General features: G+C 44.0%; 1 protein-coding gene across 7 annotated transcripts in view; it reads left to right on the top strand.

The window, feature by feature from the left end:
• The window catches only part of NIBAN1 (niban apoptosis regulator 1), a 194,580-nt gene that overhangs the window by 154,206 nt on the left and 17,699 nt on the right, over positions 1–22,675 (top strand). For 5 of the 7 annotated variants that reach the window (XM_061160922.1, XM_061160921.1, XM_061160920.1 and 2 more), the window contains exons 9-14: positions 1,617–1,804; positions 4,675–4,836; positions 6,420–6,530; positions 8,277–8,384; positions 12,448–12,559; positions 14,574–15,178. In XM_061160922.1, coding sequence (XP_061016905.1) covers positions 1,617–1,804; positions 4,675–4,836; positions 6,420–6,530; positions 8,277–8,384; positions 12,448–12,559; positions 14,574–15,178 — 1,286 coding nt within the window. Of the gene's footprint in view, positions 1–1,616; positions 1,805–4,674; positions 4,837–6,419; positions 6,531–8,276; positions 8,385–12,447; positions 12,560–14,573; positions 19,140–22,675 lie in introns of those variants that run through there. The other 2 variants (XM_061160917.1, XM_061160916.1) reach the window with 1 other exon arrangement.

Raw genomic sequence — 22,675 nt, 5'->3', positions numbered from 1 at the left:
CCTGCACCCATCTCTGCCCCCACCCAGCAGGGCATACCAACCAGCTACTAAATCTTTGCTATATATTAGCCATGATCTTGATTGCTCTGAAATTTCAATTAGACGCTTTTCACATAGTTCTTCTCCCAGAGTTAATTTATAAATAATTCATTTATCCACCCGGCAAACAATTTTGCATTTTGATATCAAGTAAGTTATTTTTAGGAGTCATAGATTGTTTCATTGAATTTTACAATAGAAAGAGTTTTTTTCCCCTAGTAATTCTATGACCTGGTTAATATTTTCTATCTCAAATATTTATAAGTACATAATATCAATGGTATCGGTCATGTAAGATTTTCAGAGCAAGAGGCAGTCTGATCCTTTGTAACCCTGTGAAAGATTTCTGCAAATTAAAGTGAGAACGTGGCCATTCTTCTCACCATAAGCAAGTTATTTGCCAATAAAAAATAAGAAGTCTATTTGAATTGTAAATCTTGATCCGAAAGTTAGGGTGTGACCTTGCTCGAATCATCTGACATCTCCCAGCCCCCTTCCCCATCTGTAGGATGAGGACCTGGACATCAAGATGAATCTGTACTTCCCTTCTCAGTTCTGTGGTCCTGTGAGAATGCTCGGTGACTTACCAAGCTTCACAAAGCTAGCCTTTCATCCACAGAGCTAGCTCAGGCCTTTTCCAGTTCACTGCCTCAGTGCTTCTTAACCAGGCAAATCATGAGAATTGCTTCAACACTTAAAAAAAAAACCAGATTTCCATGGCCTATCCAGACGTACTGCATCAGGATCTTTACCATGGTCCTCTTCTAAATCAAAGAGCAGTGTTTCCTCTGGAAAGAAAGAGTATGGTTACATTGTCTAAGTCCTTTTCTAAATTTAATTGGCAGATAATTACACCGCAATATTGTGATGGCTTTTGCCGTACATCAGCATGAAGCAGCCATAGGCATGCATGTGTCCCCTCCCTCCTGAACCTTTTAGTCCCTTTTTATGATTTTCTGTACTCTTTATATCTTTGTCACTAAGGTTGTCATCCTTGATTATCAGGAAAAAGTAGCATGTTTTTAAAAATTGGGTGTGGGGATGGGAGTCGGGGTGGCAAACCGATTGGAATTTGTTTCCATTTTGCCTAAAAAGAAACCATACTTGAAATTTTTAAAAGGCCCTTGAGGAGAGGGGAGGAAAATTGAATTAGATCAGCTGATTAACTCTTAGAAAAATGAATTAAAAACTTAATAAATGTGTTTTTAGAAGACAAACTATGAATTTATAATGGTGATGATTGATAGGAAATAGATGAGTCATTAGCATTTTCATTTTTTTGTATTAAGCATTGTCTATTCATAAGGACCAAGCAGAAAAATGTATTTCATCCCAGGACAGAGGTAATCTTGGGGAGGGGTTTCTCTTTGTTTGAGTTCTCAAGGAGAGATTCTCTTTGATGGTTTTCCATTCTGGTGAGTGCTGGCACAGAACATATTGTTCATCTGTGTTGCCTGTTTGAGCTTGCATTGGCTGTTAAATGTCTCCGTGGGGCACTGTCCAGCCTGGCCTGGCTCCAGTGCCTCTGAATCCAGCTTTGCCATCACTCACAGTTTCCTGGCTATTTCCTCCGTCAGCAATGGTGGCTCAGCCAGCAGAGAGAAGCTGTGCAGAGAGTGTGCAGCCATTCCTGGGGTCCATTCTGGAGGAGCTGATGGGACCCGTGAGCTCGGGATTCAGTGAACTGCGCTCACTCTTTGAAAAAGAAGTGGATGAACTTAGCCAGAGCTTTCAGACCACCAAAGACAGTGCCCAGCTAAAGGAGGTAGGGTATGAAGCAAAGGAGTGGGTGGGAAAGCTCTGTCTTTTTGTGGGTATTTGTCTGCATTCATTCATTCTTTCTTCCCTCCCTCCCTCTCTCTCCAGTCTTTTCTTCTGCCCTGCCTTCCATTCATCTGCCTTTCCATCTATTCATCTAGTCTTTCTGGCATTCATTCATCCACATTATTCATTCATCCATTCATCCATCCATCTACTTGATTTCCTTTATTAATGGTTTTCATGTTACGAAAATAATAACATGCTTGTACAAGTTAAACAGTATACAAAGATACTTACATAAAAGCAAAATTAATCACCACCACTCATACCCACCTAATTCTAGCCCACTCCCAACTCCTAAAGTATCTCCACTTCCAACTCCTTGAATTAACTAATATAAAAAGCTTAGTATGTGTTTTCACATGCTTTGTCCTTGCCTGTACAAATATATATGCATATATCCTCATTTATATATATTTTGTGTTTTGGTTGATTTGCTTCCAAAAGCATGACAAAAACCTGTGTTTTTCAAAGTATGTTCCTGGGGCTAGTATCATCATCCTCATCATATGACTGCTAAATATGCAAATTCTCAGGCCGCACCGATGAGCTACCAGATAAGAAACCTGGGGTAGGGCCCAGCAGCAGTCTGGTTCAACAAGACCTCCAGAGGACTTGCTGTACCCTAAAGTGACAGACATAACCGGGCAGCTTTATTTTACACTTGCTGTATCATGACGAACATCCCTACAAGTCAAGACAGTGGATAAAACAAACAAAAAAAAAAAACAACTTTCTTTTTTTATGCATACATACACAAAAAATACATAAACAAGGTCATTTGTTAGTATTTTGAGGTTTCTCATGATAGCCTTTGTAAAACTTAACTTTCCCTCCTTCCCCCACACCCCCTCCTCCCACTCAAGCAACTAGTGTCAACTTAGCATATGCTATTCTGTGCTTTTCTCCATGCTCATATAGCATATAAAACACATGTTTGTGGGATATGTCTTTTTAGGTTGTTTGCTCTTAGAAAAATGGGATTATATTATATATCTACTGCTTTGCTTTTCTGTTTTCTTATTCAAAAATACCTCATGAAACTGTTTTAAAGTTAATGTTATAGTTCATTTTTTGTAACGGCTGCATAATATTTCATGTACCAACACACCGTGATTTATTCAACTATCCAAATGTTGCTAGCACCAGGAAAAAGCTGCAATAAATAACCTTGTAACATATATTCATTTACTTTGAAGTTTTTACATATATGGAATCTGATTCCTAGGACAGGACTGCTAGGTTGAAAGGTGGGAATTTTTCTCATGTTAACTGTGTCTCCATTGACATCCCCCAAAAAGGATTTAGATTTTACATTTCCACCAATTGTGCCTGGCAAAGGACTTTCTTCTCACGAGCCTTAGGGAATCACTTGTTCAACTTTTTGCCAGTCTTACAGGAGCAAAGTGGTAACTGATTTTTCCTCTCCTGTCTGTTTAATTGCTATTTTAAAAAATAGACACATTGCAAATTATGTGACAAGGGACAAGTTTGACAGCATGGTTTTGGTCATTAATTCTACTTCAGTGGAGTTCTCTAGAACTCATTTCTTAAGGGAGTAATATTTTCCTCTTTCAAGCACCATGAAAGTGGGCCCTTGTTAAATTTTTCTTTAGAGAAATCTAGAAATCTAGACTTATCTCTTTTCTGTGACCTGAAACTCAGACAGCAAGTATATCCTGTCTTGCTCACAGTTACCCTGTTACTCACCGGTTCTCCCTAGGCCTGTGTTTTCAGCACGCTTCATTCTGTTTTCTCTTTCTCCACCCACCCTCTTGTTTATTCTAGAACTCCAAAATTCAGTTTTTAAAATCACTTTTAAATAGGCTTGGAAAATAGGATGCACTCTGTTGATGAAATCACTCATAGTGTAAGTCTGTGGTGGTAATACTTAAAGTCTTTAGCAGTTGACGTCTGTTGCTGTCCTCTTGCTGGGAATTGTATGGCCTCATTGATCAAGCTATCACTTGTACAGACTAGAGGATGGGGAACCCCAGTTTTTAAAACTGGATACCTCTTCTAGACCATGCTTCTTCCTATCTCACTCCCTCCCCCGAAGCCCCGATCTACTAGCAGAGGGAAGCCCTTGGGCGCAGACAAAGCCTCAGAGAGCTCCGGGGACTCTGGCTTTACTCTTAGAGTCCAGGAGTCCAGGGGCCATCTTGACTTCCCTGGGATTTTCTGAGAGGGATGTCTCTCATGAAACAAGGCTCTGGAGGCATGTGAGCCCAGCAGCAGTTCCATGTGCCAAAGAGACTTGCTGAACTCTTGGGTTCTGGAAGTGGGTACTTGGAGACCATCAAGAGCTTGACAAGACTGGAGTCCCATGGAATGCTTCCTTGGATGTGTCCACTGTCCAGTTGGTTCTTCTACCTGTCTCCGTCCTAGCAAGAGAGCTGTCCTAGGGACCCATCAAAGGAGGGAAATAAGACAATGAAGATATCACAGATGTAGGGATCTGAGAAGTGATTCACTCTAATAACATATGTTTGATTGTTTAGACTTTACGTAATAGTCATGTAATGGGCTTCCCAGGTGGTACAGTGGTAAAGAATCTGCCTGCCAATGCGGGAGGCACAAGAGACGCAGGTTCAATCCCTGAGTCAAGAAGATCCCCTGGAGTAGAAAATGGCAACCCACTTCAGTATTCTTGCCTGGAAAATTCCATGGACAAAGGAGCCTGGTAAACTCCAGTCCATGGAGTCGCTAGGAGTCAGATACGACTGAGAGGCTGAGCACACACACACACACAATAGTGATGTAATGTAGTTCTAGGTCTGAAGGTGTGTTATTTTTCCCTCCACCAAAATGCAGCATCTAGACCAGCTTATGAATCTTCCACTGGATTCCGTGAAGATGGAGCCTTGTTATAATAAAGTCAACCTGCTTCAGGAGCACCTTCAGGATCTCAAGAGCCGCTTCAGGTTCCCCCACATCGATCTGGTGGTCCAGAGGACGCAGAACTACATGCAAGAGGTAGGGGCAGCGGGGTCATCCGTGGTGGAAGAGGATGGGGCTGCAGAGAAACAGGCGCGGCAAATGAGACAGGTGTGCTGGCGTGGCTGGGGGAAACAGGGCCCGTTTCTTTAGTCATCATGTTGAGTGATGACATGTTTTGTCCTGTTCCAGCTGGCTTTATTTTTTCCATGTTGATGAGCATTATAAAGAAGAAATGTCTCAGGGAAATAGAGTAGCATTAATTGATAATTACTTGACTTGTCAAGTCAGTGCTATTAATGTTGGCTTTATGTTGGAATCATCTGGGTCGCTTTTAAGAAATACTGATGTCTGGGCCACACTCCCAGTGATTTTGATATATATTTTTTGTAATTAAAAAAACTTCTCCCACTCTCTTTCCTCCTGCATTTAATATGCAGGCAGAATGGAGAACCACTAGCTTGAATCAATTCCCTAATCTAGTTAAATCAGTCAATCAATCTCAGTTTTAAATTTGGATTTCTTGAGTCTACTTCATAGATTCCTTTTTCCTTCCCATAAAGAACTTTTTCTTTAGGAACTGAGATGAATAGCACAAATTCGTTCCATATTCTAACGCTTTCTAAATGAAGGAAGGGTGTGATCACTGAAGCCGTTAAAGCACAATTCTACTTCGCAAGTATTCCCAGGGAACTTCCTGCGGGCTGGACATTGTGCCAGACCCCACTGCAGGGAGCTGGTAGTGAGATAGATTCTTAGATAAATTCACTATGCCGTTGAAAGTGCTCAGAGGGAAGCTATTGTGTTGGATACTTTCAGATCATAGGCTTGGGGAAGAAAGGAGATTTTTTTTTTTTCCTTAAAAGTTATAGGCAGGAATAAGTGGCACATTTTATTTATTATCTAACCTCTGAATTGTGAAGGATTAAAGATGAATGAGGAGCAAAATTGGCCAATGGCTTAACTGAAGTTCCTTTGACAGCACTGCTCTAAGGTGAAATGGATACAGGCATAAGCGCAGAGAATAAGAAATCTGAACCACTTCCATTTCCTAACCCGTGAGTGTGACAGTCACGGGCTCCACTGAGCCTGGACCCTGTCTACTTCCCCAGCCTGGCAGAGAAAGGGAGAGAGGTAGGGTGGGAGGGTGAAAAGTGGAGCGAGAGATGTGCTGGGGTGGTTTACATCCATCTGAAAGGATAGGTGCAGAGCTAAGGAGCCAAAAAAATAATTGGAGAAGCCTCCTGCCTCATTTCATTTAAGCCCTGGCTGCAGGGGATGGGAATGACCATAGGAAATGATGATATCCCCCATCCCATGGTCTTGGGTTTTCCAGTGCGGGGTGGAAGGAGAGATGAGAAGAAAAGATACATGCATGTGCACATGCATGTATACATACAGGTACAGGTGTGTGTGTTTCCCAGCCTCCTCCTGACCGCACTGTGGTTGTGGGCTTATGCATTTCACAGACCACACAGTGGAATGAGGACTTGTTGCCCTGGGTCACTCCCAGGGTAGTGACCATCTCTGATGGTCATGCCCTCCTTTCTCTCCAAGCTTAGACCTGAGGGTGGCGATCCCAGCTTCTGACTGCACTGTTTCTGTTCTCCTTTGGTTTCTAGCTGATGGAGAACGCAGTATTCACTTTTGAGCAGTTGCTTTCTCCACATCTCCAAGGAGAGGCCTCCAAAACCACAGTCGCCATTGAGAAGGTTAAACTCCGAGTCTTAAAGGTAAAATTGTTGTCTCATTTGCGGGAAGCATGAAGCAAGAACGTGACTCATTTCTTTTGTTAAGTGGAAAATATCAAGTTCTCTCTTTGACTTGCCTCCCGTTTTCAAAATATTGCCTGGCCTCTTCTTCCTGATAACCAGTGACAATCATCTAGCGGCAGTTCCCCTTCGACTGTCGTGCCTATTCTGCCATCTAGTGGCTACTTTAGGGACCACAGGTCCTCAGCATCATTGATCACCAGTGACAAGTCTTAAGCTTACTTACGTAGCAATTGGACTTGATATTGACTGTCCACTATAAGCAAAGAATTGTGAGAGGTAGTGCATGGAATATGAAAATATGAAAGACACACTCTCTTCAGAGTTTGCAGTACAGTAAAGCCCAATTAAATTAACAGTTTTTAGAAAACCCAAAATCTCATGGCAAAGGAGCTACTTCAAGGAAAGGACAGCTGCTGTGTGAAATTGTTTTAAATGTGCTTCATGCATAAGTGTATATCAAAATAGTTGTAATAATAGGAGCTTGCATATACATAGGGCATATCTTTAAGCTTTTTAGAAAAACTTATCCTGTTTCATTTGATCCTCACAAGAACTTGACTTACATAAGCTTAACAGGCTACGTGAGCTTTGAGCTAAAACTATCCCTAAATGTAGTCCACTAATTTTTTATGACCCACTTTCCCTAAGCAGAGCTCTGGAATGGAAGATCAAAGTTTCACAGAGCCTAGGAGGTGGTCCCTGAATTTCAGACCTGATCTTAATACCTCACAGGCAGTAAGAAACTCTAGCAACTAAATCATTGAGATTAAAAGCAATAATTGCCATGGTAACACACAAAATAATGAACTTGCCATTGAGAAAGAAAAGATAGTATCAAGGTCAATGCCACCTCCCATGGCAACACAATTTTTACCTCTCAGGATAGTCCATCTCTTCTCTGGACACTTTAAACTACGAGAACATACTTCCCAATGCTAAGTCAAAGTTCTCACCACTGATAATTCTAGTTCCACCCTCTTTTCTCATGCCCTTCTTCCACATGGTAGTCTTTGGTTGTTTGAAGAGAGCTATGATTTTACCCCACGTTATCTCTGGCATGAATCTCTGTAACCATTCTTTGTTTTCCTGACCGTTCTGCACACACCCCTGTGACTATGCTCCAGCCTGTCTGTGCCCTTTCCATGAACCCCCTTTAAAATCAAACCCTGGTCTCTAGACTTGGCTGTTCCATGTGTCAATAAGACATCGTCTTTCCTATTCTAGATATTGATCTTCTTTGTTGAACATACCACAGTGCTAATGTAGCTGTGAGCCAGACACTCTCTTCTTTGGCAGAAATCATTACAACCTACCAATCCCACTTTCAGGATATAGAGTGAAGGAAGGAGATGATCATGGCTCCCATGCCCCAACCCAAGACAGGGGTGATGAAGTTTTAACCCATCCCCTCGTTTTGTCTTCAACTTTATAATAACGCTCTGCTTTGATCTTACCTCAGTTTTCATATCTGTAAGAGGGGAGGCTGAGATGGGCCATGATCAGTCATAACCTCTACCTGGAATGTGAGAGAACTGCACAGAAAGGTCTCTGAAACCTTGGAACACCACCTGGGTCCTCAGAAATTAGGACGGGAGGGCGGGGGTGGGGAGGGAGACGAAGTGAGTTGCTGAGTTTTTTGTTTACGCAGAAGTTAACAGGTTGTGATGTTGTATTTAGCATATGTTTCTGTCTCTGTACCGACAGCAATATGATTACGACAGCAGCACCATCCGGAAGAGGATATTCCAAGAGGCGCTGGTTCAAATCACGCTGCCCACCCTGCAGAAGGCTCTGGCATCCGTGTGCAAACCAGTAAGGGATGGGTTACTCCAGAACCTGCTTTTGTTGCCTATGAAGTTCAAGTAAATTTTTTTGGTCATGATGCACTTACAAGCAGTAGATGACCAGGGAGGGGTCGACACACTTTTCCTGTAAGTGGTCAGGTGGCAAATATTTTAGGCTTCAGGGCCGCACTACTTCTGTTGCAATCACACAGTTCTGCCGTGATAGCACAAATGCAGCCGTAGATGACCCATAAATGAGTGTGCAGTCTGTGTTCCAATTAAACTTTATTTACAAAGACAAGCAGCTGTCTGGATTTGCCAACCCTTGGATAAGACAGAATCTCGAAAGGTAATGATCTGAGTTTAACCAAGTTAAGGGTTGTAATAGAGTGCCTAAGGAGTGTTTCTCATTATGGTGTGACCTCCCCCCACCCACCCACCCACCATAGGCCCAACACAGCCTCTGAAACTCGACCACTTCATCCCAGAAAAGACCTTAAGTCACACAATTTCAGAAAGATATTTATAATTTCAGTAATATTTGCTTACTGAAATCAATGAAACTAAAACCATCTAAAGCTTCTACGAACACTAGGCAACCAGTGACAGCCGTGCTTGTGAAGATGTGACTAGGTCTGTAAAGCAGGGTCATAGGTGAACCAACTAAGGAGGCCAGGTCAAGACCTGGGTTCAAGTCCCAGCTCCTCCACATATCAGCTCTGGGGCCTTGGGCAAGACCCTCTTCCTCTCTCTTGGCCTAAATTTCATCTAGAAAATGGAGGTAATACTTTGCAGTGTCCTTCTTAAGACTGAGAAGACCAGGGTGACATGGTGAACATTTGATGAGTGCTTGCCACATGCTCAGCACTTTGTATGGATTGTCTTGTTGATCCTCGTGACAACCCTTGAGGAGGTACTGTTTATGTCCTCATTGCACAAATGAGGAAACCTGGGGGGGGCGGGGAGGGTTAAGTAATGGGACCAAGGTCACAGAGCTTGAATCCACCAGAGTTTGAACTCAGCTCACATTCATCGGTAACATGGGATGCACTCAGTAAATGGTATTTACTGCTACTTTTTCTGCTGCTTCATGACATGATCTACAAGCTGGAACATTCGCAAGGCTGGCTCCCTCTTGGCACAAATGATAAAGAGCTTTTTAGAATTTAAAAAGGGCTTTTTGCAGCTTAGAGAGTCTCCAAACATTGGAACATTAAAGTCCATTGCATGAGTTATTTTACTGCAGAAATTTCCTTGATCCTTTTTATATTCTGTACATGTTGTTTTTCTTCAGAGAGCCAGAGGCATACCAAGTACCTGGCACTTATTTTTGAGGGTAAATTTCTTTCATAGAAAAGGTTTGATCAAGTCAGGGCAGTAAAGAATCAACCTATATGATTGTCTCTTGCCTATGTCATTTTCCATCTTATGGCTGGAAAAGTCTAGCCATTCAAAGGAATACTCAGTCCACCTTGGACATGTCTGCATGCAGATATTCTGTATAGGGTATTTTTCTTTTCCAATCCCAAAAGCAATGTGGGGGCCTTGGAGCCACATCCTCCCAAGAGAGGAAAAGGTTAAAAAAATCCCCTCTTCCTGTCTGCTCCTCTCTCTCCAGCCATCCGCAGAGTTATACCAAATCTCTAAGAGGCGCTTGTGATTTTTAATCAAGAGAGACCAGTTTGGAGAGAAATTGAGGCCTGGCATTTTCAGTAATGAGGAATATTGTATCAGTATCAAGAAATTTAAAAACATCTGGATTTACAGAGTAGGTGAACTAGGGGAGCATCTGCTACAGGCAAAGATTCTTTAGTAAAGTGCGTTTTTCTTGGTTCAAAGATCTGTGGTACTTAAACCCAGGCTGCACATTAGAATTTCCTGGGGAGATTTTTTTTTTCAATTCCATTTTAACAGATCCAGGGAATTAATATGTGTCACATTTCAGTCAATTCAATATAGAAAACCTGTTTTGTAAAGTTGTGCACATCACAAGAGGATAAGTGCCCCTCGAAATGATTCTGTTCCACACAATTACTTAGCTGGTTGAAAGTTCAAAGGCCGGCTGTTTATTCAGCAGACATGTATGAGCATGATCCAGGCACGTGCCCAGCCAGTGCCCCTGTTTTGTCCCGGGCTTCCCAGCCTAGACACGGGACACAGGCGCAGAGCGCACTTTGTGATGAGCACAGCAGGAGCTGTGTGGGAAGAGAGATGGCCGAGTTCGGAAGAGGGTGCCCAACTCTGCCTACAGGGCCGGAGAGGACTTCCAGAGCCATGTTTTCACCCAGTCCTGAGGGAGGAATAACAGGGAACTAAGGAGTGGAGATCAGTCCTGGGTGTTCATTGGAAGAACTGATGCTGAAGCTGAAACTCCAATACTTCGGCCACCTCATGCGAAGAGTTGACTCATTGGAAAAGACCCTGATGCTGGAAGGGACTGGGGGCAGGAGGAGAAGGGGACAACAGAGGATGAGATGGCTGGATGGCATCACCGACTCGATGGGCATGAGTTTGAGTAAACTCCGGGAGTTGGTGATGGACAGGGAGGCCTGGCGTGCTGCGATTCATGGGGTTGCAAAGAGTCGGACACGACTGAGTGACTGAATTGAACTGACTGAAGGAGTGGAAGATCATGTGGGGAGATGAGCGGTGGTGTAGACACAAACCTCGTTTTGCAGAGGAAGAGAGAGGCACGGAACCGTGAGCTGGCTTGCCCAGGGTCCCACAGCCAGTCCAGGGTGGTGTGCAGTCCCTGAGCAGTGCTCTGCCCACGTGGCACTTATCTATGCGTCAGTCTTGTCTCACGGACCCTCTCAGGGTCCTGGAAGCTCATGTCTCTTTCATCCTGTGGCTTTCCCTAGCGTGGGTAGAGAGGGGTACCATTATTACCCACTGGGATCCAGTCCTGGGCTACAGACCCCCCTGTCCTGGCTCTGAGAGTCTGAATGAGGTGGCTTCTGATGGCCTACTATAAATCTCCTCCCTCCAGGCAAAAGCCATTGAATCCCACTGCTGAGACCCTGGGTCTCTAAGAACCAGGTGTCAGGAGCCCTCATCCTGCACTATCAGGTGCAAGGATTATGGAGTTAATCATGAGGATATGACTTGGCTCATTTTGATCCCTTCCTTGACCTTGTACTGATAACAGGCAAGCCACATGGAGACACTTGGAAAGCAAGAAGTGTTAAAGGATTTTGTGTGATGCCTGGATTGTCTTAGAATCAAGGAGTCCCAGGGCCAGTTGGAGGGAAAGAGGAGAATGTTTCTCAAGAGCCTGTGACTAGGGATTCTCCACACCTGAAAATGGGACGCATCCTAAGAGTTAAACATACATCTACTCTAGAACCCAGCAATCTCACTTCTAGGTATACACTCAAGATAAGTAAGCCCTAAATCCACAAAATCATACACAAGACTATCAATAGCAATTATGTTCGTAACAGTCAATATCCATCAATAGGAATATAGATAAACAGTTTTAGCTTGTCCATATAATGAGTGCCACTTATCAATAAAAAAGAATGAACTACTGATACATGCAGCAACATGGATGAATCTCCAAAAACAAACATAAAAAAAGAGTACAGAATTCCATTTACATAAAGTTAAATAACAAGAAAAACTAATCTCGTGTGATAGACACAACATCAGAGCTTAATCTCTTGGTGAGTAGTCTAGACTGGAAAAAGGTATAGGGGTGATGGAAATGTTCACCTTGATCTGGGTTATGGTTATCTGAGTATATTTATATATTTAAAGTCGTTGAGCTCTACTTTTAAAACGTGTGCATTCTTCTCGGTATATCTTACACCTTAGTAAAGTACTGTTGGCATTAAAAAAGAAGAAAAAGAAGGAAATGTCCAGACCCACCCACAAGGCCTTGAAATCATCCGGGTCTCTGGTGTCTGCCCCCTCAAAGGGTATAGAGCGTGAACCCAGTCCAGGGCATGGTGTCTGGGGGAAAGGAAGCAGGTGACCAGTGCTTCACACTCCAAGGGGGAACAAGAGGGACAGCTGTCCTCTCCAGAGCTCCTCTGCAAACTGGTGTCTCATGTGTTGTCCCCTTTATCTTCTTATCTCTCCTTCTCCAGGAGCTTCAGAAATATGAGCAGTACATCTTTGCAGATCACACCAATATGATCCATGTTGAAAATGTCTATGAGGAGATTTTATATCAGATCCTCCTAGATGAAAGTCTGAAAGGTATGGAAGGTTTCCCTGGTGCTGGAGAAAGCACTAGATAGAGGGGCATAGCCGTGATGGGGACCAAGGCTAGCTAGGTTTTGTAAACAGGAATGAAAGGGGAAGAGGAAATTGACACCAAGAGCTGGGGAGACAGAGGACAAGGGACAGAAGAAGCAAGGGTCGCTGACCTCCTTCTGACCGCTTCTTCTGGAGCAGTCGCGATTTGGCTCACACTCCACTGGCCCGTGAGATATTATTTCGCTTTTAATCCAAATAAGAACTCTGTGAACTGGGAATTTTAAGCTTCATTTTTCAGATGAGAAAACTAAGGTTAGAGAGATTAACCTAGGGTGTCTCATGAACAGCTGGCCTCCTCCGGCTGTTCCAGACAGAACAAAGGGAAAAGAGCTCTTCTTGGCCACAGGCTTACAGCGCCTCCCCAGCCTGGAGCAGGTGATTCAGCAGCGGAGCTTCCCAGCTGCTCTGCCTTCTCAGCACATTCCTCACCTCCCCTCAGCCAGACAGAATTTACTGGGCTATGACTCTGTCCTTGGCGAGTCCCACTAGGACTCTGGCTCCCAGTATACCGTGGAATCAGGCCCTGCTCGGGATAGGAGTGTAGATAGGAAAACTTTGATAGAAATACACAGGAGAGGGCTGTCTCTGAAACTATAGGCTTGAAACATATCTGGTCTCCACAAAAAAAGCTGGCCAAGCACAAGCCCCAGGTCAGAGTAGCTCATCCAATGAGAGAAGGAATACAGAGATGTTGTCTCAGTATCTGCACAGGAAGACGGGCTCAGTCAAGGCCAATGCCAGTCCACCACAGCACCTTTGGGCGAATTAGGAAAAAAGCGCTCTTGCTCCAGACGGCGGACTGCTGTCTGTCAAAATACTGGTTTGGTTCGAGCAGGACATGCTACTGCAGCCTGCTGGAAAATCACTCTGCTGAATACGCAGATCTGGGATGTGAATGGTATCCCCTTGGGTGGGAAATTGCTGGGCACTGTACAACCTACACAGCCAGAGGTAGAGGCTGATTGTCAAAAATGTCAGCTGCTGGTTGTCATCATTTTTCAAAATTAATTTTTACTGGAGGATGGTTGCTTTTCAGTGTTGTGTTAGTTCCTACCGTACAGCAAAATGAATCAGCCGTACATTGACACATGTTCCCTCCCTTTTAGAGTTCCTTCCCATTCAGGTCACCACAGCACCATAAGTAGAATTCCTTGTGCCTTGTAGTACAGATGGCCAACAAACACAAGATAAGATGCTCAATTGTTATGTTAATTATGCTAATTATCAGAGACCTGCAAATCAAAACTACAATGAGGTATCACCTCACTCTGACCTGAATGGGCATAGTCAAAAAAACCTACAAACAATAAATTTTGGAAAGCATATGGAGGAAATGCCTGTTACTGATTTTACTCCTCTTGGGGCCTCTAGGAGTGAGTGAGATAGACAGAGGCCTTTAGTTTGGGCACAGTTTATAAGGCTCTGTCTGCAGGCTCAGTACTAAGGACCCGTTACCCATTCAGGACTGTTCTGAGTGTGAAAGCGGGGAATATAAGGGCCTGTCCTGCCCTAAAGGAGTGTCAGTTGAAGTAGACACACTGCAGCCGTACATACTAGCAGCTAATGAGAATGGTGGGGCCTCCAAGGGTGATACCAAAGATGCTAGTCGATTTGACCTCCTTGAAAGCCAAGGCCATGTTTTATTCATTCATCTTTGGATTCTTAGAGCCTGTCCCGCCATTGATGTCCAGTAAAAGTGTGCTGTTTGAATAAATGAGTGAGTGAAGGAATGAATGAGTGACCATTACAGAGGTTCAGGGTTTGGAGTGAGTCTGTAGGCTCTGGTCATCAGGGACGGCTTCCTGAAAGAGGGTTAGAAGTAAGCTGGAATTTGAAATTGGGAAATTCAGACAGAAAAGCTGAGAGGGGAGTTGAGCTTCTGGATAAAATCAGAAATTCCAGTTTAGCCAGGGCAAGGTTTTAACATTATGTTTTGCTTTCTGGTATCTCTCAGTGATAAAGGAGGCTGCTATCCTGAAGAAACACAATTTGTTTGAAGACAACATGGCCTTGCCCAGTGAAAGCGTGTCCAGTCTCACTGATCTAAAAACTCCTGTGGGGTCAAACCAGGCCAGCCCCGCCAGGAGAGCCTCGGCCGTTCTGCCCGGAGTTTCAGAGAGTGAGATCCTCAATAATGAGGTGTTCCAGGAGGCAGGGGAGGTGAAACAGCCAGAGGCCCCTAGTCCATTGGCCAGAGAAGAAGGCCTTTCCCTCCCTGTGTCCAACCCTCCCCCAGATGGGGACAGGCAGGTCATCGATTCAAGTATAGATGGCCCGGTTGTGAATCTGGTGGCTACAGAGGTGCCAGCAGGCGCCCTGGGCACACACTTGTCACAGCTGGAGTTGGAGGAGACTCCTGAGGACCGAGAACCCACCCAGGAAGACGCAGAACCCACCTCTGCCGCAGGCTCCTTGAAGGAGCTCAGAAATTTGCTGACGGTGACCGTCGAAGTGCCAGAGGAGTCCGCTGTGCTCGAGGTTGAGAAAGATACACATGAGGAGACCCTTGTTCCCCAAGATATTGAAAAAGAAGAGGAAGCAACCCAAATCGACACAGAGGTCAGTCAAGAGTCTGCCTCGGGTCAGGACAACTGTGAAGAAAGTGAAGTCAGTGAGGGGGAGGCCCATGGTCCAGCTCCCAAGGCCGAGGCCAGCGGGGTGGAGCCGGGAGGATTTCCAGACATTCAGCCAGCCGGCGGGGGGCTCAGCGAGGGGGCTTTGGGCCCAGACCCCACAGAAGAGCCAGGAGAGGCAGGAGAGTCCGCTGAGAGCAAGCTCACAGGGGGTGCTTCCGGACTGGGCACCCTCGAAGGAGGAGAGCCCGTGTGCTCCGTGGAGGCTGAGGCTGCGCCCCTAGAAGCTTGCATGGTCCGTTCTGACCCCGTCAGCCCCAGGGAGCGCCAGATTTCTGTGGAAGAAGAGGCGGTGGGCGGGAGCTGCAGCACAGCCCAGCCTGCCACTAGCGAGGATGCCCAGGAGAGGAAGGCCGACCCCGTGCCCGAGTGTCACTGGGTGGCGGAGAACGACGTGAACCCCGACACCCTAGATACACAGAGAGAAGACCCCCCAGAGCCCCCTTCAGAGGAGTGAAAGGGACAACATGGCCAAAATCTTTCTTGGAACAAACTCAACCAAAAGGGGGAGGGGGGGTGCCTGCAAGTTGTTACCAAAAAAAAAAAAAAAACAAACCAAAAAAGGCATGAAGTACTTCTTTAATTTGTATAATGAAGCCAGAGGGAATTGCACACTGAGGCAGACCTTTGTGGATGGAACTGTCCTCCCATGAATTATTGCTTTAGCATTTGAATAGGAATTACAAAGGTAATGGAGTGTGTGGGGGATGAGAGGCAGCTGAGGGGCCCAGGGCGGGATGGGGCTGCGGGGAAGGCGGAGATAGCCGGGCACCCTGCACATTCTCTTCTAATGCACTTTAAGGCTTCTTCATGTTCTGTGAGAATGCAAAGGTAGATCCTGTCAATCCAGCCTCACCGTTCGTCCAAAGCCAGGCTGCAGGAAAGGGAGATGGTGCACGCTGGCGCCTCCCGCCTGCTGTGTGCGGCCCGCAGAGCCTGAGCGATCAGCCTGAGACATCCCAGGAAGGCTGAGCGGAAAGCAAGACTGTGGTCTGGGGGGCTGGCTGGGCCTCTTACCAATGCCGCTATCAATTTCCTACTAATTAATCTTGTTAATTCTTATTAATGAATCACTTTTTGGAGAACATGAGATGAGGCAAGGAAATTTCTTTGGCATGTTTAAGGCTGAAAGCATTCCAAATTAGCCTTAGACTGTGCAGAGAAAGAGCTTAGCTAAATTATCAAGCATAAAACCAACCAATTAAACATTATTTGAACAGCTATTCTACAACATATGCTGTGTTAGGCATAGTAACAAAAAAGAACAAAAGAAAAAAAAGATCAGGTGCTTGTCTAGCATAAATGAAAGGACCCAAATGAATTTAATCTGAAAGAAAAAATATATATACTGATTTTCAAAACATGACAACTTTCTTTCTTTCCATTGAAACAGTCCTGGTTTATTCCCAAGAGGGAATAAAGTGAATAAATGAATAAAAGAAGAAAGGAAAGAGGAAAGTAAAAGGGAGACAGAAAGGAAGAAAGAGAGAAACCAAGTTATAGATCATTAAGTTCCAAAGATGTTACCAACAATGGAAATTATTTGCTCTCTTGTTCAGCAAATTGAGTCTCGTTATGTCCCAGGCACTGATACTGTGGTGAAAGAGGCTCTGTTCCTTTCTCCCAGAACTTGCTTTAATGGAAATAGATGGAAATACATTTTCTAAATGGATCATGACCTTTACCTGTGAGTGTTACAGGTGGAATGAACTTTCTTGCCAAAGATTAAAAAGATGTATTCTCTTGTCCTTCAGAAAAATACCAGATGATTTTCTAAAAGCTTTAGTCCCAGGTCTACATCTTGAAATTTCCTTCTACAAATTTTAGTATTAGATCACAACATATTGTCCTAAGAGCTTGTTTTGCTAATCATCAGCAAGTAGTTAATATCAGTGGTTTTTTTTTTTTTTAAGAATTTGTCCATAGTTTGACCATTTAACCAGGAATTAAAATATCTCTCTCTCCATCTCCCTATGAAGAATTGCTTGGATTTCTGGGTCATAGGGGATGAAAAATAATCAGTATACTCTCATATTGAATTGTTTCACCCTTGGCTCAGACAGTAAAGAATCTGCCTGCAATGCAGGAGACCTGGGTTCAATCCCTGAGTCAGGAAGATCCCCTGGCCAAAAGAATAGCTACCCATTCCAGTATTCTTGCCTGGAGATCTAAACACTTAGCATGTTTAGATCCTCTCGTTATAGGTGGAAGGCAGAGGTCACTCCCCTCCCTGGTCCTTATCACGCATATCCTTGCATTTGGCACAAAATATTGCAATTATGTTTACTTCCTGTCTCTTCCAGGGGCTCCTTCCTTCAAGGACAGACACTAGGATTTAGTCACCCTGTGTACTTCCTGCACATGCAGACTTGAATAATGGGCTCCTCGGCTTCTCAAGTCACTTTAATATCCCTAGTGCCTAACAAGGAACTGCTTGTGTCGGGCTCCTCAGGAAATGTGAGAACTGATCACCCACCACACTGCTGTGCTGGGGCTATTTGGGGCTTGCTGTCAGGCAAGGAGATATATTTTACTTGGGCTTTTTGCCCTTGGGAGTCTTCCCTTAAATCAAGTCCAAAGTCCAAAAGGCAACTGGCCAGATGGTCTGATGCGCTGCCCAGTGAGACCGAGAGCCAAAGGAGCAGTGCCCAGCCTCCCCAAGGACTGCCCTTCTCTCCGGGAGAATGGTGATCAGCAAGCAAGGAGGTCCTGGTGCAGGCTAAGCCCACGTAGAAGCTTCTAGCTTCCTCCCTTTTGCTCACCTCAGGGCTCCTGGCCCCGCTCGGAAAGCTGAGAGATTTTTCCAACCCTAAACGAGAGTAACTGTCACTTCGTTGGATGGATGAACGGTGGTGTCTACCCATCCGCAGGTAGAGGGGACCAGACATTAAGAGGAAGGATGGAGCTGAGAACGCAGAGAGTTTTTCTGTACATATTTCACAAGAGACACGTCCACTAGATTAAGTCAGGTGAGTGTTCCATTTGAAGATGGAACAGGAAATTAAAGTGCATTAAAATTTCCTTATTTGTTTTACATGTTGAGTGGAATAGTTTCCTATTACTGGGAGTTTCTCTTGCTTTTGATACAGACTTGTCTAGATTGCTTCAGTGGTTTCCAGGTTGGAGCAAGGTTATTGTGATTTAAGTAAGCAGCAGGAAAAGCCTCTGAAGGCTGCTCAGGGGCTCTCTCCTATGGACAAATTTCTTTGAAATGCATAAAACCTCAAGACATGGTTTTTGGCAAAAGTTCCATGACTAGTTTTGTTTTATTGATCTTTCACAAAGGAAGAATATTTTCCTTAAAAAAGAATTCACTTGTCAGTTTTTCCTTTGCAGCTTAGAGCAGAGTCAGTAGTGTCTTGCATTATTCAGAGTAAACTCATTTCAAAAACAAATGCATTTTGGAGACAACAAGGAAAAGATTCCAGCTTGTTCAAAATTTTTAGAAAGAGACCGAGTATGAAGATGGGTCTTCATGCACCATCTTCTGCATTTTACTACAGAGAATCTCAAGTCTGTTTTCATAACCTTCAGATTAGAGCTAGTGATTTCAAAGGGTTCCACGATTCTCTCAGATTTCTTTATAAAAAGTGCTAAATGATGTATGCTAACCTAGCAAGTTTAATTTGGGGAAGAGAAAGACATCACTGACTTAAATAAATAATACAGTTTCACTCGCTGAAAAAGTCGGTTACATGTACCTTCTTTACCGTAAACAAGTGGGTTTTACAATTCGCTTCTGAAGTCTGCGACCTCAATAAGGTAATCTACACTGTGGATTGGTTTTTCTGGTCACTATATAAAGCAAATAAACTTAAACCACTTTGTAATCACATATTTACCCTGCCAAGTGCCTATATTGCAATAAAATGTTTGTCCTTGAAAAAGTGTCCAGACATCATATTTATTTGGAATGGGGCTGTTTTCATCTTTTAAGCAAATGTCATACTTGAGCTGGGAGGAACTCCTCAGAGATAGAAAAGTGAGTCAGTGTAGTACGGAATTTTACTTTTCTGCCATCAGGAAGGAATCCACAGGGAAGTTATTTAATGTCAGTTGTAATCATGCTTTTAAAATGCATATGCTAATTTCTGTGGGAATCGGATTAGGTCTATAATACAGCAATGGGCAATTACTCTTGATGTAATTGAATTGCTGTTCAAACAAATTTGTTTTCAGTGGGCAACGCTGAGCAATATATCCATTCTTTCTGTAATTATAAACAAAGCAATATTTACTCACCAGTATCCACAGTTGCTCATTCATCCATAAATTCATTCATCTGAAAAACAATGATTGTGCATCTGTTGTATGCAGGTGCTCTAGTGGGTGCAGAGACACAGAAGTGTATACGATGGACATTATCTCATATCATGAAACTCAAATTCTCAGGGTGGACACAGCTAGGGAGAGCTCAGAATGGGTGTTTGCTTCTTTACTTGGCATAAGACTTTTCTATGATCTCAGTTCAGTTCAGTCGCTCAGTCATGTCCGACTCTTTGCAACCCCATGAATCGCAGCACGCCAGGCCTCCCTGTCCATCACCAACTCCCAGAGTTTACTCAAACTCATGTCCATTGAGTCGGTGATGCCATCCAGCCATCTCATCCTCTGTCGTCCTCTTCTCCTGCCCCCAGTCCCTCCCAGCATCAGGGTCTTTTCCAATGAGTCAACTCTTCGCATCAGGTGGCCAAAGTATTGGAGTTTCAGCTTCAGCATCAGTCCTTCCAATGAACACCCAGGACTGATCTCCTTTAGGATGGACTGGTTGGATCTCCTTGCTGTTCAAGGGACTCTCAAGAGTCTTCTCCAATACCACAGTTCAAAAGCATCAATTCTTCGGTGCTCATCTTTCTTCACAGTCCAACTCTCATAACCATACATAACTTTATACCAACAGCTTCAGGCAAGAGAGGAGGCATGTTGGAGAAATTGTGTCCAGCAGTGATGGGGACATTTGGTGTGGCATAAGCTTCCCTGCTCTGTCTCTTCCTTCCATAGCAAACTTCTGGTGGCTCCTCCAGAATTTCTACTTCGGGCCAATAATCAGATTGAAATTGGAGGTGAGGGGGATCATGAAACCACTTTTGCATGTCTTTTTCTTAGATTGTATGTTCATCCAGTGTGGCCAGGATGGAAGTGATGGAGGTCTCGGGAGGAGTCAACTAACAGCTCTTCTCTCCTCACAAGCCTGGAGCCAGTCCAGCTTGAGCATCTTTCATCCTTTGCCATATCCATTGTCAAGAAATATCCATCCCTCCCTTCCCCATCTAGCCAATTCCCACTTTTCCTGTGAGAGGACAGTCAGGCCAGTGCCCCCAGCCAGCTCCTGCCCCCAGTAATGCTCTGCTGAACTCTCCCGCCAAATGTCCTTGTCTACTTATAGTCATCCTCTCTCTCTGCTGCAGTTGTCTACTTGACCTGTGCCTTGGGGCAGGGGCCCTGCCTTTAATCTTTGTATCCTTAGCAGAGCATAGGTCCCTGAAGATAGCAAGTGCTCAAGAAATGTTGAGTAAATATCCCCAGTAACAGATGAAGAGACAAGTGGAGATAACAGTCAGTGATCCCTTAGCACGTATTAAGAATCTGTGACTCTGGGATGTTTACCCACCCTCAGTCTACATAGATAGTTCTGTTTTCGTGATGAGACTTGATCATGGGTTTTTGTACACTCATCCCTCTGGGAGGGCAAGTCAGAGCCAAATTGCCTCCAAATCAAGCTACTATGAGCCACCTATTAGTTTTGGGGACAGCGGCCTCCACTGGATTTTCCTGAGGTCCTTAAGAAGTTAACAATGCAAAAAGGTCAAGAAGTTTACCCTGAATGGTACCCAAGTCTGTGATGCATGAGCAAATGCTTTAGCAGCATTTTCCTTCTAGAAAGCCCTCCTCTTGAGGTTGGATAAGGAGCAGGGAAGAAGATGTGGCCCCTGATTTTAGGAAATTCAGTCCAGTTGGGTGGTTCTGTGAGAAGAGGGAGAAGGGTTCTGGCAGAAGAAGTGGCAACTGAGGACTCTGCTCAAGAAAGGGCAGGTTTGGTTGTTGAACCTATTAAGTTCACCCTTTGATTCTTGCCTTTTTGATTTCTTCATGAACTAAAATCCAAAATCCAGCAGCCAGAACCTTTAGAGGGAGCTGTGGTCAGGAGGAGTTATAGTCAGAGCTGTGACAATGGAAGGAAATCAGTGGGCTCTATTGATTTAATCATGACTTACTTGATGGGAGAGGGGAGCAATCTAAGGAATGAGTCAACCTCAAGAAACTGGAAAAGGCAGAGAGATGGATTTTCCCACAGAGCCTCAAGAAAGGAATACAGGCCTGCCTGCTCACTCATACTAGCTCAGTGAGACCTGTGTTATAGTTCTAACCTCCACAACTGTAAGATATTAAATGTGTGTTGTTTTTGACCACTAAATTTGTGGTAACTTGTAACAGCAGTTGGACCTCTTAGTTAAAACATAAACAAATGAAACCCTAAAAAAATCCAGCTGTCTCCAGATATTCTGAAGAAATTTTTTATCAAGATCCTTTCCTGCCTTACCTGTCTGGTCCCTACACAGAGGGGTATGCATATGTACTGGGAAGTGTTCGCTTTGCATTAGCAATTCCAAGTGGAATTGTTGGGGTAGGAACCAGGTGGGGCTTATGTTTTGGAGATCTACAAGACATTAAGGTGATTTTGAAGCTTAAGGCCTTCAACACCCTGCTCCCTGCCCGACCCTGTTCTGGGCCGCTGCCTGAGTCCTGTGGGGGACAGTTCTCTCTGTACACTGGTTTGAGAGGGATGTTGTGAGGGGTAAAAAAAGGCATCTTCATTTCTGTCTATTGGAGGCTTCAAGTTTTGAATTTTAAATTTTTATCCAGAGTTAAGGATAAATTATGTTTTTCCTGTAACATCCAGATTCATTCATGGATTATTATTATTTTTTTTTTTTTTCACAAAATACTTATCAATATCTACTAACGTACCACAGACTCTGCCAGACCCTGGGAATAGAGTGATAAAATAATCAGCCCCTGCCAGCATTACATTACATTCGGTTATCTTTTCCCCACCAACATTTTCAATTATTCAGTTTAAGGAAATACTTAATATTAATGAGCCTTTCCACCTTTCAGGTCACACGATTCAGAATTCTTCACCAAGTTTACCTATAGACTCGGAACTTGGTTTGCTCTGAGATCCTTTGTGAGAAAATTGTATGGGTGTCAACTTATTGTCTGAACTGGGGCTAACCACTTAACCTTGAAAAGAATTTGTTTGTAAAATGGCAATAATAGCCCCCACATTGAAAGGCTATCGTCCACATTGAGTAAAATGAGGCTCAAAGGAGTGAAGCAACTTCTGAAGGTTACACAGCTAGTAACTCGTTGACCCAGGAGTATCATTTAGCAATCACTACAAAACTGAAATCACTCCAAA

This window comes from Dama dama, chromosome 14 (genome assembly GCF_033118175.1).
Source record: "Dama dama isolate Ldn47 chromosome 14, ASM3311817v1, whole genome shotgun sequence".
NCBI lineage: Eukaryota > Metazoa > Chordata > Mammalia > Artiodactyla > Cervidae > Dama > Dama dama.
The sequence above is the reverse complement of the archived record's forward strand: the minus strand, read 5'-3'. Positions and strand labels throughout refer to the sequence as shown.